Source organism: Mixophyes fleayi, chromosome 6 (assembly GCF_038048845.1).
Source record: "Mixophyes fleayi isolate aMixFle1 chromosome 6, aMixFle1.hap1, whole genome shotgun sequence".
NCBI classification, from domain to species: Eukaryota; Metazoa; Chordata; class Amphibia; order Anura; family Limnodynastidae; genus Mixophyes; species Mixophyes fleayi.
The window spans coordinates 169,195,067-169,213,023 of NC_134407.1; the positions used below are offsets into that span (position 1 = coordinate 169,195,067).

Sequence of the window (17,957 nt, forward strand, 5' to 3'; positions counted from 1 at the left end):
ATTGAATCTAAAAATTCAATAAGTGCTGTCCTTATTGCTCTAAACGAATTCATGGCCTTTTATGAAGAAGATTGCTTAACCATGGTAACCCTTTAAATGCTTATTTGTGAGTTGCTAATACATTAGTGTACCAAACCTAGTGTGTGCCTCCATGTACATTTGTGTCACAGAGCCTTGAGGTGTTAAGTATTAACCCTTTGATTGATGGTGTGTGTAGCAAGGAGCACAGTATACCATTGTGGGAAGTGTTACTCTTTTAGCTATCAAACGCAGAGTGTGCGCAATTGGGTAACTGAGTCACAAGTTTACTACAGGCCTTATACGTAGCTGGTGGCAGTGCGGAGATTTGTGGAAATGTGAGCCTGTGTTGGGGAGGGACCAGCTAAATCTGTAACCTTAGAGAGAGGTGTGTACGAGATTTAGGCTGGAATCCTCTGTGTTCCCTTACAGTAAGCTTCCAAGTCATGAGTACGCAGAGGACGGTTTGTGACATGCAAATTTAGTCAGGAGTGGTTTACTAAGAAATTGCAGTAATTTAATCTATAACTGATTTGTTATATGATAAAATCATAAATCAGGGATTGGCTACAGACAGCTAATTTTGACATGCACAAATAAACCTATGCTCTCCCCTGAGTTGTGCACTTACACACCTGTTCACACCCCTGACTTGTGCACCCTCCTACCTGAGATCTGTGTCCAGCCCTGGGCACCCAAACACAATGCCTTCTTCTGACTTGTGCACCTTCCTTCCTGTTCCCTCCCCTGACTTGTGCACACATACATGGGTTCACTCCCCTGACTTGTGCACACATACATTTGTGCCCTCCCAAGAACTGTGCAACCACACACCTTTGCCAATCCTGACTTGTGCAGCCACAAACTTGTGCTCTCCCCTTTCCTGAAATGTTCAGACACACACCTGTGCCCCATCTGACTTTTGCAGCCACAAACTTGTGCCCTCTCCTGTTTTGAATTGTGCACCCACGCACCTATGCCCACTCTAGACTTGTGCACACACAATCCTGTGTCCTCCCCTTTCTTGCGCACCCACATACCTGTGCCCTGTCCTGAACTGTGCACCTGCACACCTGTATCCATCTCTGACTTGCGCAGTGACACACTTGTGCCCTCCCCAAACTTGTCCATCCACACATCTCTGCCCTACTCTGACCTTTCCACCAGAAAGCCTTTGACCTTCTCTGATTTTAGCTCACATAAACCTGTGACCTCTCCAGATTTGTGCACCCAAATACCTGTGCCATTACCTGTATTGTGCACCCACACACTGTCCTAGCCTTACTTGTCTATCTACACACATGTACACTAGCCTGAGTTGTGAACTATTGCAACAAAATAATAGTTTATTTATTTAGACAAGGGGCCTTATAAATAACTATAAAATTAATGGGGCACTATATATTATCAATATATATTACAACTATACCTACTGGGGCCACATGAATATTATTAATATCATACTTGCCAACCTTACGTTGGCCGGGTCCGGGAGATCCTGGAGGGCAGGAGGAGTGTATGGGTTGAGGGGGCAGGGCTTCACAATTTGCGTCATTTTGACCCCGAACCCGGAGATGTAATACCTGTTTTGGGTCTTTTTACAGTGTAAAAAGACCCCAAACAAGCATTAAATCACTGGGGGCGGGGCCAATATGACACACTTAACGAAGCCGACGCCCCATTCGCTAGTACATTTCGGCTCAAATTTTATTTAAGTAGGCAGATGGGCCAGATGCGGGAGAGTCGCCAGCTCTCCCGGGAGTCCGTGAGCCCTACCCAAAATTTAGGAGTCTCCCGGACATTCCAGGAGAGTTGGCATGTATGATTAATATACCTACTATTGGCATTACATATTCTAACTTTAGCTACTAAGAGCACTCTATAATATTACTATACCTAATGGAGGCTCTGCGAATTATTACTATAGCTAACAGGGGTAATATTATTTATTTATTTAACAAGGAGTCAACTGCATGTCCTAGTGCATGCTAACATTTATAGGGCCATATAAGCAGTCATTGCATTTCAAAATATTTGTCCTGACCAAGGGTACCAGGAGATGACAAAAAAATACATGGGGGTAAATTACTAAAGTACGGTTTAATCTTATGGGTCCAAATTCATTTTTGAATAATACTATTGAATTGCGTGAAGGGGATAACACTTATTATTTCATGATGGGGATATCATTTGCACTGCACACTTTTGGCACTACAAGTGGCAACGTGCACCTTTGCACTGGTATATACTGGCACTTGCAGTGCCACAAGTGTGCAGTATACAAGGTGCTACTCTCATCTAATGAAAAGTGTTTCCCTTTCTTATAATTATATATTACTGGTCCCTTAATATTTTCATAAAATAATTTTGCTCTCTTTATTTATTCATAAAACAAGTTAACCTGTGCATGATACTCGTGCATTCTAGTCAAATCAAGCTACTTAAGGTGTTAAAAAGGTTCTTGTCATCTTCATCGCCACACACACGCCGCTAGGCTTTTATATATTAGATAATGCTAAGAATTTAGTAGGTCAGTGTAGTATATAACTCCGTCCAGCAGGTGGCGCTGCAGCTTGAGCACTCTGTCACCCGGTAGTTTTTTTCCACACACACACACACACTAACACACGCCGCTAGGCTTTTATATATTAGATAATATAGCCCCATTTATAAACTTATAATTTTACTCCCATAAGATCATTAAGAATTATTTTTGTCCCTTTAATCAATAAATAATATTGCATTCATTATTAATATGTATATTGTGCCCGCTTTTATGTCCTGAATGGCCACATAGCTCAACCGGTGACCATTCAGAATAAAATGAGGGTTAGCCAAAACCGAGTGCGGTTTTCACAAAACAGGATGAGGTTTTGGTGTTTGCAAACTGCCACGTATCGCATGAGGTTTGAGTTTTCAACCTCCAAAACCATTCAGAAGTAAAGTGCTCCTCTTGGAGCAGAAAACTGCAAGAGATATGTGGCGGTCTGTAAACCGCACAGAAAACAAACTTTAATAAATTTGCCCCATGATCATTCTCATGATTCATTTAGGATTTAAAAGAAGACTAAACCACAAAGTATTTTAGAATAAATACAGAAAGGTTTAAATTAATGAAAGTGGGGGTAGTAATCAGGACTTTTTAATTTTGACCTTTTCGAATTGCACATCTTCTGGAATATCCTCTAGCCCACAAATATAGGTGCAGATTGATTTTCTGGGTGTTTCCAATGACGCAAAGGGGGGGATCACTTGCGCAAAGGAGCATTGCTGGTTCACTTTTTTTGCAGTTATGTAAAGCTACAATATCTTATGGAATTTTGGGACATTATAGTTTTAAAGTACAATTCCAAGTTACATTCATGTTACTCTTCATATGTTACAAAGGGTTATAGCACTTCCAATGTCTTAAACTAGTCCTGCATGTTAATCCAACAATACCAAGTTTATTCTGAGCTTTAACTTTTTCAGCAGTGAAGACTTGAAACGTTGGGCACGTGCACCCAATGCTGTACCTAAATATTCATAGATTTGAGACATGTGCATCAGCAGGAATCAAACTTTATTCAAGAAATAATAAGGCAGAAAAAAACTAAATAAAATAGTGACAATACAGTCCAAGAGCCAACATTATCTGTCATACACAAGCCCAATAGAGCCTGTAAATGAGACCGTTCTTGGTCTCTGTGATTACATACATTTTGCAATGGTCGTAAAGTATTAGGTTACAGCACAATAACTTTTTACTGGTGGGTGCTGGAAATAGCTGCTGGGGTTTAATTAAATATTATAAACATACATTACGTCACCAACAAGGTGAGTAAATAAATACAGTGAAACAAGTTAAATTCTGGTTCCAATTGTTAGTCTTATATCAAAAATGTTTTGGAACATCCTTAAATCAAAGCATTTATAAACCCAAGATAAATCCCTTGTCAATCAAGGACAAAGTGTGTATTATAGATTGCTATAGTAGACATGTCTAAAACACCCATATGGAATCATGAAAATAATCCAACTCAATAAGGCATCTTAGGTAATGAGCTCACATTATTCCCGTAAAATTGTTTTTGTTTTTTAACAGCATGTATTTAAACCTGGAGCATCTTTACTATGCTAGAGAGACCTGAAATACTTATTCTCTTAAAATAAAAACCAGTAGAACACATTTATAGGAATACATAACATATTGCTGGTGCTCACCCTATGACCCATTGAGATAATAACTTGCTATATACCTCCATTGTCTAAAAATAAAGAAAGGCTACAAGATAAGTAACATATCTAAGAAAAGAAAAGTATATAATAATTATATTGGTTCACACTTGGTCTTCCTATATCTGCAGCGTGATGTAGATAGTTTTTAGCATTTGGATTCATGGGCGTGCTCAGTTGTGTGATGTATCATTTTGTGGTGAGATCCTGGTAATAAAAAAAGCAAAATGAACATACAATTTACTTTTTTGTATCGCAAAAGCAACATAATAATTACAAATTCATCTTACACTAAATGGCAAATCAGTGACAATTCATCAGTCCAAACATGAGTTATGATTGGACGAATGATGATTCTAAATGTAAAAGATATGGCATAGAATGAAAAACAATGTATGAGTAATCATATGTGTTTCATAGGCTTAATTGCACCTTTATGTTTTATGTTTAGTCAAATAAAATATGCAGCATAATTTACAAACAATATACAGACAAGTGAAATAATAGTGTAATTTGAATAATAAAAAAATTAAAAAGTAACAAGGAAAACAAAACAATATTTCTATATCTTGGAAATACTTCTTGACAAAAGATTTTAGACTGTAAGTTCCAACAGGACAGGGAATGATGTGAGTGAGTGAGCGCTGCGGAATTAGTGGCTCTATATCAATAACTGATGATAATAATGCATCTGATTTTATTTCACCATTTTTTACTCATATTAAGAAATAAACATGGTCTATAAACATATATTTGAATTGAACTGTCACAGCCAACGATAGAGAAATGCTACATAGGGGTAGATTCATCTAGATTTCTGAAAACTAAAAATGGAGTACATTTTAGAATATGATAGCTAGAAACTGATTGGTTGCTATGAGCAACACCTACACTTTTCCTTTTAGGAAAATTTGATATATCTACCCTATAGCATTTTAAAGCAAAATAAATTAAGTGGTTAGCACTTCTGCCTAACAGCACTGGGGTCATGAGTTCAATTCCAATCCATGGCCTTAACTGTGAGGATTTCTATGTTCTGCCCGTGTTTGCGTGGGTTTCCTCCGGGTGCTCTGGTTTTCTCCCACAATCCAAAAACATACTGGTAGCTTAATTGACTGCTAACAAATTGACCCTAGTCTGTGTCTGTGTTTGTGTATGTATGTTAGGGAATTAAGACTGTAAGCGCTGCGGAATCAGTGGTGCTATATAAATAAATGGTGATGATGAAGGGATTGATGTGAGTGGGGGAGCTCTGCGCTATTAGTGGTGCTATATCAATAGCTGATGATGATAATGTATGTGATTTTATTTGACCATATTTTACTCATAATAAGAAATAAACCTGGTCTATATATTGGGTTAGATTCATATAAATTTCTGAAAAATAAAAATGGAGTATATTTGAGAATATGAGAGAGAGAATCTGATTGGTTGCTATGGGCAACACCTCCACATTTCCTTTTTGGAAGGTTTGATAAACCTACACAATAGCATTTTAAAGCAATAGAAAGTATAAAGTCCACTTATCCACTCACCATGTTTTCCACTTGACATGTGATTGTCTGTCAAACTGCAAAACAAATCAGACCATTAGTCTATTGATGAAATACATTATTCTATCAGTCCATTGGTTATGTAGTGCACTACAAAGTGAAACACCTTTTGTGTATATCTTAAAGTATTGTACAAGGAAACAATCAGCTGAGCGGGTAAGAGCTGTAAGTGTCCTAGTTAGTCAGCTACAGGGCACCTAAAGGAGAGGAGCCACTATCAGTGTTGTGCTACACAGGGGGGCATAAAAGGTGAGATATAAAAACAATAACATTAACAGAAGGGACACAGAGGAGAGGAGGAGTAGAAAGGGGAAGAAGGACAGAAATAATTAACAGAGAAAACAAGAGGGAAAACAAGAACACTAGACCAAATGGGTAGAGAGAGACAGAGATTAAAATAAGAAAGAGTGAAAGAGAGATAAAAGTACAGATAGAAAAAGACTTTAAGAAGATAAGAGACATAAAAAGACATCACCCGAATAAAGGAAAAAAAAGGAATATTTCATAGAAAGATTAAATTGTTACCAAATAGATAGGAAAGCAGGTTGAGAAGGTAAGAGAGGGAAAAACTGACATAATATGAAAAGAAACATGTAAACCTGATAGGAGCAAAATGTAGAACAGACTGACAGGAAGTGGGAGGTAGGAGTCAGTCAGTAAATTTAGATGTCAGACTAATAACATAGAAAAGTGGTCAGAATCGGTAGACAAACTGCAAAAGCAGAGCATGATGCTGCCAAGACAAATAAAAGGAATGTTGCTGAAGACCAATCCAACATCTATAAAATGGGAACCTAAGCTGCCTATCCAAAAGCATACACCAACTGAATCATCTGGATCATAACACCACTTTTCCCACTGATTTGATTTTAATGGAAGTTGTATACTCCACTCTTTAAATCTGTCTCCCTTGAATCCCTCCCTATTATTTTTCTGACCACATTGAGGCTTCCATGAGTTGCTGCAGCCCTTCCTGACACTGGCTGAGGGCTCTGAGACATGGAGGAGAAGACCCATCCAGTGGAGCACATCAGTCATTACAAGTGCCATGAAGAGTTAGAGGCATGACAGCCCAGGTGTGCTGCTTGAGGGAGTGCTACTATTTTTAGACTATACTCAGGTGCCAGTGCAGGTCAAGTATGTCCCATGTCGGGGGTACATTTCCAGCATGGGTCCTTTGCAGTAGAGACTTTTGATTAAAAGACAGCAACTGAAAACACTACAAAAGGTTGTTTTTTTTGAGGGGACAGGAGAATTTAAAATAATGTTCAACCCATAAAATAAACCTTCCAGTAGGAAGTCAGGTAGCTGTATTTAACAGTGATGGGAGATTTGTCTGAAAGGGACTATATAATAGGCTTGCTTTGGCTTCAGCTTAATCACAAGCTGCTTTCTCTAGAGATATCACATCCCCCTCCCCACCAAATTTCAAGTGACCTATTTGCTGTCAAATATAGTGATCAAGTGTACGATGAGAGGTAGAAAAAATAATTTAAGTCTTTAAAGTACAACTTCCAGCAGTCACAAGTGTGTACTGATTTTCCATGCTGCCACTTTAAAATTTCTACTTTGACCACTGGGCGTAAATACACTCATGTCCATAGTGTGCATGCACACCAAAATGTGTCTATATCTAGATTTGAACGTATCTTTAACCCTGGTGAGGCATAACTTGGGCAGGCAAGCTCTAGTTGAGTACAGTTAGGGCATGTTCACATAAGTATAGTTTGCCTCCAGGAGATGTGACCTAATAAGACATAAATACATCCCCAGATAACTTTCCTATAAGGGGTATCTTTGAGGGTACTGGAGGATTGGTGAAAAGATACAGCATGATGATGACACCTACAGCACTTTCTTCCTGCTACTGATTGGCTTACTGCTTACTGATCCCTGCAGCTGTCTATTCACATTCGTCATTTTCGTTTCGACTACCACCAGAAAGAAGATTCCCATTTTATTTTAAAGGGCTAAGCAACAAATATGGGTGCACATGTATTTTATTACATTTCAAATAGAAAATGCAACTTTAAAATTCGTTAATACCACTGTCAAGACACTATTCTTTCTTGCCTATATGACACCTCATTATATTTTTTACCATTATATTGTGTACAAATAGGGAAATGCCACTGTCATCTCTATATTATCTTTATGCATAAACTGATGTTTTTCAGTTGAACGTATCTTGAGATACGCGCAACTCAAAATAGTCACGTAAATACACTTTTTTATAACCTACTCAATACGCATATGCTCCGAGCGCTAAGCACTGAAAACAAAAAAAAAGTAAACAAATTTATGGAGAGAGGTATTGCTAGTAGTAACAAAGCTTTTCTAATTTTCAGAGGACTAATAAAAAAGTACCTCAATAATTATAGTTGCTAATTTCTGAATCACAACAGACCCACGATCCTTATACATAAAACAAAGTTATGGAGAAAACTACTGCTAGTGGCAACAAAAATACTTTTCTAATCAAATTACTGTAGTTGCTAATTTCAGAAACACAAAAGGTTCTTGGGTCCTAATGAGATTTATTACAACATTTATTTATATAGTATTATTTATCACTTTTAAGGTAATTTGTAAAGCTATATATTAAATAGGATAGATAATAAATGAATATAGAGCCTGCTCTTTTATAGTCATTTAATACAGAAGTTAACAGGAGTAATTATTAATATTTTTGACTACTTCCCTTCCTTCCAATTCCTTTACCTAAATCCAATTAACTTAGGTCAAACAATTAAAAGAATCTAGTTCATTGGGCTCTGGAACTTGTTGGGGTCTTGACTCTCCTAGCATAACAATGACATTCTCTCTCAGAAACTAGGGAAAAAATAATCGCCATTTATGACCACTGACCAGACCAGCACAGTTACGTTAGTTAACTAGTCGTTTAGAATTTCTAAACCGAGGATAAATCAATTTGTTGTACATTTCATATTCTAAACTCCAATATCTTTTTACACCTGATATGTAAAAGCTGTAAAAGTTTCCTCTAACAATTTTATGGTCATCATAATTCTTAAGTGAAGGAAGCCTTAATTTAGCTATTCAGTGAGCGTTTATTAAGCTTACTACAAAACTAAGAAGTGTCAATTTAATATAAATTGTAAGCCAGCATTACTGAACTGAATGGCAGCTGTATAATACATTGCTGAACTTACTGGATGTCATGTCCATCCAAGAGGCGTTTGTAGGTGGCGATCTCCATCTCCAGGTGGGTCTTCTGATCCATCAGGATCTTGTACTCATAGTTCTGACGTTCCAGATCAGATCTGATTTGTGCCAGCTGAGACTCCACATTATCGATCATAGCTTGTAACTGGGCGATTTGGGAACCATAAGTAGCTTGTGTCTCTGCCAAAGTGCATTCCAGGGCTGATGTCTATAATAGAGATGATGACAATAAGATAAAATAATGTATACAGAGAGCATGCAATAGACAAAAGGTAATTTTGTTGCATCAATAAATGTTATTAACTATGGAGTTATTTGAGATAGGCCAACTGAAAAATATCCACTAAATTGTGGTTTTGTAGCTCATTTTTTAAATGTTAGCCTCAACAGACATTTGTTACATGCCTCCACATCAGTATATAATTGAAGACAAGGGAAAACTACTAATTATTAGAATTCCAACTATTTGTACATACCATGCTCAACTGGCTCTGCAGTTCAATTTCCAGGGTCTGGACACAGCGCTTCAGCTCAATGACCTCGGTTTGCACAGACTGGAGTTGCTGTGAGCCTGAAGCCACCTGACGATTTAGCTCTTCACTCTGCCAATACAATAAAAAGTGTTACAAAGGCAATGGATGGATGCTGTTAATAGAATGACCAATTACCTTAGTGGTGCTTTAACAAAAGTAAAACCTGCTTTTTGTTTGTCTGTCTGAATATGTTGAAGAAACTGACTACTTAAATTTCCCAATTGGAGCCAAGTATTGTTTTGTCATATGTACCAGGCATATATTTATGATCACAATAGTGGATAATGGCATCAGGAACAGAAACTAGAATCATATCAAAGAAAGTAGAGCATGTATGACCTCTTCAATCAGTAATGTTAGTCTGGTGCGGGCGACTTACTCTATGTTTCAATGAACTCAGGGCGATGTTCTCTAGAATTCCTGAAGCTTGATTAATGTTTGAATCTCTACAAGTCAAGTGAGGGGCTCTTTGTATATTTTAATGAAGATGTAGCCTCAGAAGATGATTGGAGCCGGGCAATAAGCTGGGGGCATTGTTTGCATACCACTCACAGATCTTATTCTCCATCTGGGCATATTAGAAAATCATGAGTGTTTTTGTTGTGATATGGCATGAAAAAATGTGTGGACTCGGGGGGTCTATTACTCGAAAAAGCCCAGGACCCATCATTGTTTCGTTGATACAATATGTTTAGTGTTTAACCTATAAGTTAATAAAAGCATTAGTTATGCCAAATGCAATGCATGTTCAAGGAGTTAGGGCAGAGGTTCCCAAACTGTGTGCCTAGGCTCCATGGGGTGCCTCAGCGATCTCACAGGGGTGCCTCGGTCAGGGCCAGTGGTAAACAAGGCGGGGGACTACTTGGTAATTATTTTGGCTTAGGGTACCTTGAAAAAATTAGGGTATATAATTCTAAGTATTTTTTACAACTAACAATTTTTCTTCCCTTCCTGTATTTTATTTGTTTAATCAACCATAGGTTTCTCAATTTAAAAAAAAAAGGTGACAGGCTGTTTATGTGACTTGGGTGTTTATTACTTTGCAATGGGTTATTATTATTCATTTAAAACAAAAATATAATTAATTATATTGAAACCAATAGTATTCTACCCTTTGTCTGAAAATATCATCAGCATCTCTCAGGTTCCTCTCCATCAGGTTTTCATATTCATCTCGGATTTCAGACAGGGCTCTATTAAGGTCAATGGATGGGGCAGCATTCATTTCCACGTTGATTCTAGCCCCAAGCTGGGCACGAAGGCTGTTTACTTCCTAAAGAGATGAGAAATGTATACACAATAATAGATAACAATGAGATTAATGTAACACATAGATTATTTTTCCTACAATAAATGTCTGGATCCAAGAAAATCTATTTTTTGCTCTCTTACCCTTCCTGAGGTCTACTTTTACATTTCTCTAGGTTTTATAACTGAACATTACCTCTTCGTGGTTTCTCTTCATCTCCTGCAATTCTTCCTGGAGCCTCTGAACTTGCATCTCCAGGTCACATGTCTCCTGGTTTAGTCCATCTAGCACTCTGCGCAGAGCGTTTCCATCAGATTCAGCACTATTACTCATACGCCGTTCAATCTCATACCTGGAGAGTACAAAGCAGCCTTATTAATTTACTAGCTTAATAGGCAAACCCGGCACAAGTGTAGGAAAGCATTATTTAGGGTGGAGCATTGAATGTAATATTTTTATTTCATTTGCTTTTTTGCTTTTTAGTGCAACTTGGTTTTTACCATACACAAAAGAGCGGCATCATCATTTTCAATCCACAATTGCACATTTAGGGTGTTATCTACCAATTATTTTTATTTTACCTTCATAGTCAGTGTGTAAATTACTGCAAATTCTTCATCCAATATATCCTACCCCTAGTCATAACAGGGTCATCTTCCCTCTTGTAGTAAAATCTGTTTGCCTTTATATTAACTTACTAGCAAATACTGTGTACATAGCAGACATGATATAGGGAAACATGTAATAATAAAATACTTGTCACGGAAGTCATCAGCAGCCAGTCTGGCATTGTCAATCTGTAGAACAATTCTGGCATTGTCTGTTGTAGCTCCAGAGATCTGTAAAAGATATTAACCCATGAGATGAATTCCCTATAGAATCAGACTCACAAACAAAATGCACTTTAATCCTAGAAAAAAAACAACAACCCCTTGCCGATTGCACAGGAGCTCCTACCAAAACCCCTGTGCAGAGAGTATTAATAAGCTGTTAAACTTGAAAAAAAAAAAACTTTTTTGTAGGTGGTATTACTGGTCCCAGAAAAAAAAAGTTTTTCTTGATACACTTTAAACATATCTTCATGCAGATGCATTTAACATACTTTGTTGAGTTGCATGTACCTTAAGATATGTACATCCCAGAATAAACACATAAGAGTGTGATTTTTTTCTTGCATGCATATTTTGCACCTACATTTTGGATGCAAATGAGTCCAACACATTTAATTTTAGATGAGCAAGGGTATGATTAGTTTTATACTGTTATACATATTTTTGAGAAGCAAATAAATACAGTGAATGCATATGTGCTATTTTCTCCTCTCACTGTTAATCCTATAGCTGAAATTAAAGGTAACATACTATTTTGTGTCTTAATTAAGTCAAATGTTATAAGGTGCAAATTGATTACTTATCGTTGTTAAATCATATTGATTTTCTTTTTACCTGAAAAACACTTTTCTTATAGTTTACCTGGTTCTGGAGGTCTGAAATAATTCTGAAGTACTGACTGGAGTCGGGCAATGAGCTGGGGGCATTGTTTGCATACCACTCACAGATCTTCTTCTCAAGTTGGGCATTTTCCTCTTCTAGAGCACTGACTTTATCCAGGTAGGATGATAAGCGATCATTCAATTTCTGCATGGTTTCCTTCTCATTGATATTGAGCAGGCTATCATTCATCCAACCACCATGGCCTCCAGAGCTGTAATGTGTAGCATGACTATGGCCTCCATGATGATTGATAGATGGCTGCTTGGAGACTGCTTTACAACTTGATCCACCATAGCCACTGAAAGCTTTGTGGTGGCCTTGATGATGGGACATATTAGATCCTCCATAATGTACTTTATGGGAGCCTCCATGATGTGACAAATGGGAGCCTCCCTGATGGGAAAAGTGAGAGCTTCCATGATGCATTTTGTGGGAACTGCCAAGATGAGGTGGGCAAAGATGAGATTTATGGAAGCCGCCATGATGAGACTGATGTGATTTCTCATGATGGACCAAATGAGATCCTCCTGCATGATGTGACAAATGGGAGCCTCCATGATGGGAAACATGAGAACCTGTATGATGCATCTTATGGGAATTTCCAAGATGAGATGAGCCAACATGAGATTTATGGAAGCCGCCATGATGAGAAAGATGTGATTTCTCATGATGAATCAAATGAGATACTCCTCCGGCATGTGACAAATGGGAGCCTCCATGATGGGAATTTTGAGAACCTCCATGACACATGTTGTTGGAACTTCCATGATGGGATATATGTGATCTCTTTCCATAATGAGATCCTCCATGGTGAGCTGTTGAAAAATGACTGAACACTTTGGGACAATGCCCTCCTGTGTGGTAGCCTCCTTTCAGGGCAACAATTGAAGAATAACTGTGCTTGGTGTTATGTCTCATGGTGATGGTGGAGAGCAATGAAGATGGAAACACAAATTACAGGATCTTAGTCTATGAATGAAGTGCTGTGTTGCCTGCCCTGTCTTTCTATTTATAGATAGAGCAAGAGGCGTTGAAGAAATCTTGACAATCTTTATGTGCTTTTGCTAGCATCATGTATGGGTTCAGCTTTATTGACCAATCATTTTTAGGTTGAACTGCTAGGACTTGTTTTTTTATAAGGAATAGTGCTACAGTAAGGTGGAGAGGGTCCTTGTACATTTGTTTTTATGCAGCACATCAGACATTTCCACACCCTGACAAATTTCATAAACTCTGAGTTTATTTCAAGATCAAAAGTATTGTTAAGCTATGACATATGGTAATACCAGAGTAATACATTTATAGGGCATGCTTTACATGCTCTTTTATGACCAGTGAATAAAGCAATGTTTTAATAAATGTCTAAGGAAAGTTAATTATCTATCTATCTATCTATCTATCTATCTATCTATCTATCTGTCTATAATCTTTCTATCTGGCTATCTTTTACATGAGTAAATGTTGTGTTGAATGTTTAATTGGTGCTGGGTGCTAGGAAACTTAATAAGAGTAAGAGTTTGAAATGGACCCCCTTTTTGTCTGCCTCCTTGTATGCATGTGATTGATAGTTTAATTCCAGGTTCGCAGAAAATTGATTATTTTGCTTCCTCATCAAGAATTTGTTTCAAAGTGATTACCAAAGCGCTTTGTCAAATTTCCTATAAACATTCAAAAAATTCTTGAACTTTAGGATACATATATATATATATATATATATATATATATATATATAAATATATATATGTATATATATATATATATAAATAATACAGCCACTTAAGCTTTGAAAAGCAACGTATTATGCATACATGCATACATTTATTTTTTTGTAGGTCTTTTTTTTTATCTGAGAACTGCACACTTGAACTCTGAATCTTAATTTCGGCTGTAGTAGTTGAACTCAAATGGACTGGCCTAGAATTCAGAATTGCACCATGAGCAAATTAGAGTTGGATGCATTTTGTTCTTCAAATGTTGCGTTACACTAAAAAGTCATCTTCCATGTATATATTTGCTAAGATATATCTAACTGTAATTAATATTTCTGCATGAGAGTTATTGCAGGCGTACAAATGCTTATACTTAATGTAACAACAAGCCTTGTCTGGGCATGTATGATGTGTGGGAGAGAAATGGTTAGTAAAAACACCTATTCTGCCTAAAATTCACTAACATTTCAAAAAAGTATATCTCACAATCACTACTAAACATCCAGTTCTGCCATCACTAAAATTAAGTTCAATAGTTGTCGCTTTTATCAAGTCTTCAGTTATTTCTTGGTTTATCTCACAATACAATTTCATGCATGCCCCCCCAGTCATATAAATTCTCGTGCTGCCAGCCCAGTGCTGGTAAGAGGAACAGTGTGGGGTTCCCCTCGATTTTCCCTCAACCAGTCATAGGCTTAGCAAGCCTTAGCAAAATTCAATGAACCTCTGCACAGAATCCCCACTTTGTACCCAAATATATATTGTGAATAATTCTGCTCAACTACATATGTGGCATTGTTTAGTGGATATTATAATCTTTATTCCTAGATATCAATAAATGACGCAGAAGGTCATAGCCCAGGAGAAATTATTAAGATTACTACAGAAAAGAGTTCTCTTATACTGGGGGAACTCAATAATTCCCTCGCATCCGTCCTTTTCTCTCTCAGGATGCCGCCAAAACTATCATCCATGCACTCATCATCTCCCGCCTCGATTATTGTAACCTCCTCCTCACTGGCCTCCCCCTCTCCTGTCTCTCCCCCCTCCGCTCTATACTCAATGCGGCCGCAAGACTCATCTTCCTCTCACACCGCTCCTCCTCTGCCTCGCCTCTCTGCCTTGCCTTTCACTGTCTCCCCTTTCCCTACAGAATCCTTTTCAAACTCCTCACCACCACTTACAAGGCTCTATCCAACTCTACTGCCCCTTATATCTCTAACCTCGTCTCCATTCACACTCCTGCCCGCTCCCTGTGCTCGGCCAACGACCGCCACCTCTCCTCCACTCTTATCACCTCTTCCCACTCCAGAATCCAAGACTTTTCCAGTGCAGCCCCCCTTCTCTGGAACGACCTCCCTCGTTCCATTCGTCTCTCTCCTACTCTGTGCTCCTTCAAACGTGCACTCAAAACTCACCTCTTCCTCAAAGCCTACCAACCATCTACTTAACCCCCATCTCCTCCCTTTAGCTCATCCTCCCTTCTCTCCTCTTGCCTCAACTGGCTCCTCTTGTGCCTGGTCTGTTTACCCTCCCTTAGGATGTAAGCTCGTATGAGCAGGGCCCCCTTCCCTCCTGTCTCCATACCTGTTCTTCTGCTCCGTCTTTACTGCATATGACTGGCCGGAGTTTCTGAAGTATTGGTACTTTTTCTTCATTGTTCTGTATGGTTTCACCCTGTATAGTCTACTGTTAATACTGTGTGCGGCGCTGCGGATACCTTGTGGCGCCTAACAAATAAATGATAATAATAATAATAATTCACCAATAATATTACTTGTTAAGTAAAAAATCAAATATTTATTAATTATTTATTAAATTACTACCATGCATATGTCTCTCTGACTGGTGAAATATTAAAATACAGTGAGAATAAGTGAAGATAGATAAAACTAGTAGACCTGAGTCATTAAGAAGAGGAAAGGAAACAAAAGGAGTAACTTTGCACCTTGGCAAAATCTTGTTGCATTGGGGGGGAGGTAAATTTAAAATGTGGGGACAGATTTATAGTTGGGGTAGGGCATGTTCTAGATCAGCTTTAAATTTTAGTGTAAAAATAAAGCTATCGGGTATTTGTGTGTAACATAAAAAACATGGTGTGTCCTGGATCAAATTTACTCCTTTTTTTGCTTTGCGCTCCTTAATGCCAAGTGTGTTTAAAATTTTGTAATTAACAGTAAAAGGGACTCCTTTGGTTATCGTGCTATTGTTTAATTATTATTTGCTATAGAGTCTTATTGAATTGTAGGGATATATTTTAAGCAAAGTAGATCCCTCTGTTCAGATCATAATATATCCATAATATCTCTGTATATCAATATAATCATATCGGGATGTTGATACTCCATATTGTTTTTAAATACATCTATTTGTTTTTGTATGTAACATTATTGGATTTAAACACAGTTTGTGTCAGTTCTAGATATGTACACTGACCTCCGTGTTTTTGTTTTGGTTTTGGATCTGTATTAACTTTGTGCTTTGGTTTTGGTTTTGGCAAAACCACCCTCGCGTGTTTTGGTTTTTGGATCGGTGTTTTTTTGAAAAATTGTTTAAAATATGCTAAAATCACATAATTTTGCTCTTTTTTTGTACCCACATTATTATTAACCTCAATAACACTAATTTCCAGTCAATTTTTACTACCTCATAGGTCATAATATGATTTTCATACACTTTCAACCAAAGACTGCAGCGAGCTGACTAGATACTAAGCGACAGAGCAACAAAACAAACACACAGCAGTTCATAGCACATCTAGGAAACATTGCCACACAGCAGTGGCAGAAAAGAAAAGTGGTGCAAGATGGAATTGTCCTTGGGCCCTCCCAGCCACCCTTATGTTAGATGGTATAAAGGACATGTACAGTTTAACAAACCAAGCACTTCAGCGACAAGGAGCGACACTTTTGTGGCTGAAGTGCTTGGTATGTTTGGGCCCCCACAAAACAAGCTACCAATAGCTTAGCTGCCTTAAACCCAACAGTGCTGTCAATAAACTCTACAGTGGCAATATGTTGTTGTCATCATCCTCACCCTCATCAGTGTGTACATCATACTCACGCATTATTAATTCATCCCTGCTGGAAGATATGTAAAATTATCAAGTTGTGGGCGCTAATGAGTATAAAATGCATATAGTGTTTATTAAACAACAGTGTGTGTACACATCACTTTCCGGCCGGAAAGTGTAAAACTGACATATATCAGCGTAAAAACAACCAATATGTTATACAATGGCAGATAGAAATCAAAGTCCTGACAACAAAGGTATGACCCGCTGGATTTGCTATGAAGACCATACACAATGTAGCGTGTCATATAGATGGATAGTTGTCCAGTGATACAAAAGGAAAGTCAATTAAAAGTCAATGTCCCAACTGCTTAGACTTACTTGTAGTAAAGCCAGCCTATGAGTATAGCCAAAATGCCGAGAGTTCCTCCTAGGGTACATCAGCGTCTCTTACTTCCCGGTAGACTGGTAGCTGTGATCGCAAACTCGCATACTGTATATACAGTGGGGGTAGTGTGCATACACTCTGGAGCACTTATCACAGATAGTGAGTGTTCGGTAGTTCCTCCCAGTGATGCGGTCGTGTTAAAGACAGTCTCGTGGTCTGTGTTGAAAGCGGAAATGACGTGCGCACGCCTGTAAGTTTGTGGATATTTACCACTATTCATTATTATTTTCAGCCATATCTCAGACTAAGGATTTCATATCCAGCATCCTGGATTTTCACTGTTGCACATAGATCCTATCGCACATTTGCTGCTCATAAGATAACTTACAGGCGTGCGCACGTCATTTCCGCTTTCAACACAGACCACGAGACTGTCTTCCAGCTGCGTAACATCGCTCGCATCCGGCCCTTCCTCTCCCAAGATGCCACCAAATGTCTTATTCAATCTCTGATCATTTCCCGCTTGGACTACTGCAAACTCCTCCTTACTGGCCTCCCCCACTCTCTTCTCGCTCCCCTTCGATCTGTCCTCAACGCAGC

General features: G+C 38.2%; 1 protein-coding gene across 1 annotated transcript; it reads right to left on the minus strand.

Annotated features, from left to right (window-relative positions):
• Positions 1 to 4,261: 4,261 nt before the first annotated feature.
• LOC142160479 (keratin, type I cytoskeletal 42-like) lies at positions 4,262 to 12,451 on the minus strand. The gene is made up of 8 exons (XM_075215360.1): positions 12,227 to 12,451; positions 11,511 to 11,593; positions 10,950 to 11,106; positions 10,617 to 10,778; positions 9,449 to 9,574; positions 8,960 to 9,180; positions 5,769 to 5,803; positions 4,262 to 4,440 (listed from the first exon to the last, which is right to left on the minus strand). The coding sequence occupies exons 1-8, from the start codon at positions 12,434 to 12,436 to the stop codon at positions 4,382 to 4,384; spliced, it is 1,053 nt and encodes a 350-aa protein (XP_075071461.1). The 5' UTR covers positions 12,437 to 12,451; the 3' UTR covers positions 4,262 to 4,381.
• Positions 12,452 to 17,957: the final 5,506 nt, after the last annotated feature.

What these genes read in the sequence shown, in the direction of transcription:
- LOC142160479 (XM_075215360.1), bottom strand. Translation starts at nt 12,436, where the DNA reads ATGAATGATAGCCTGCTCAATATCAATGAGAAGGAAACCATGCAGAAA. An exon ending in TGCAGAGCCAGTTGAGCATG is followed by an intron (nt 9,181 to 9,448) that starts GTATGTACAAAT and finishes TCTCTATTATAG; the next exon opens with ACATCAGCCCTGGAATGCAC. An exon ending in CATGTCAAGTGGAAAACATG is followed by an intron (nt 4,441 to 5,768) that starts GTGAGTGGATAA and finishes TTTTATTACCAG; the next exon opens with GATCTCACCACAAAATGATA.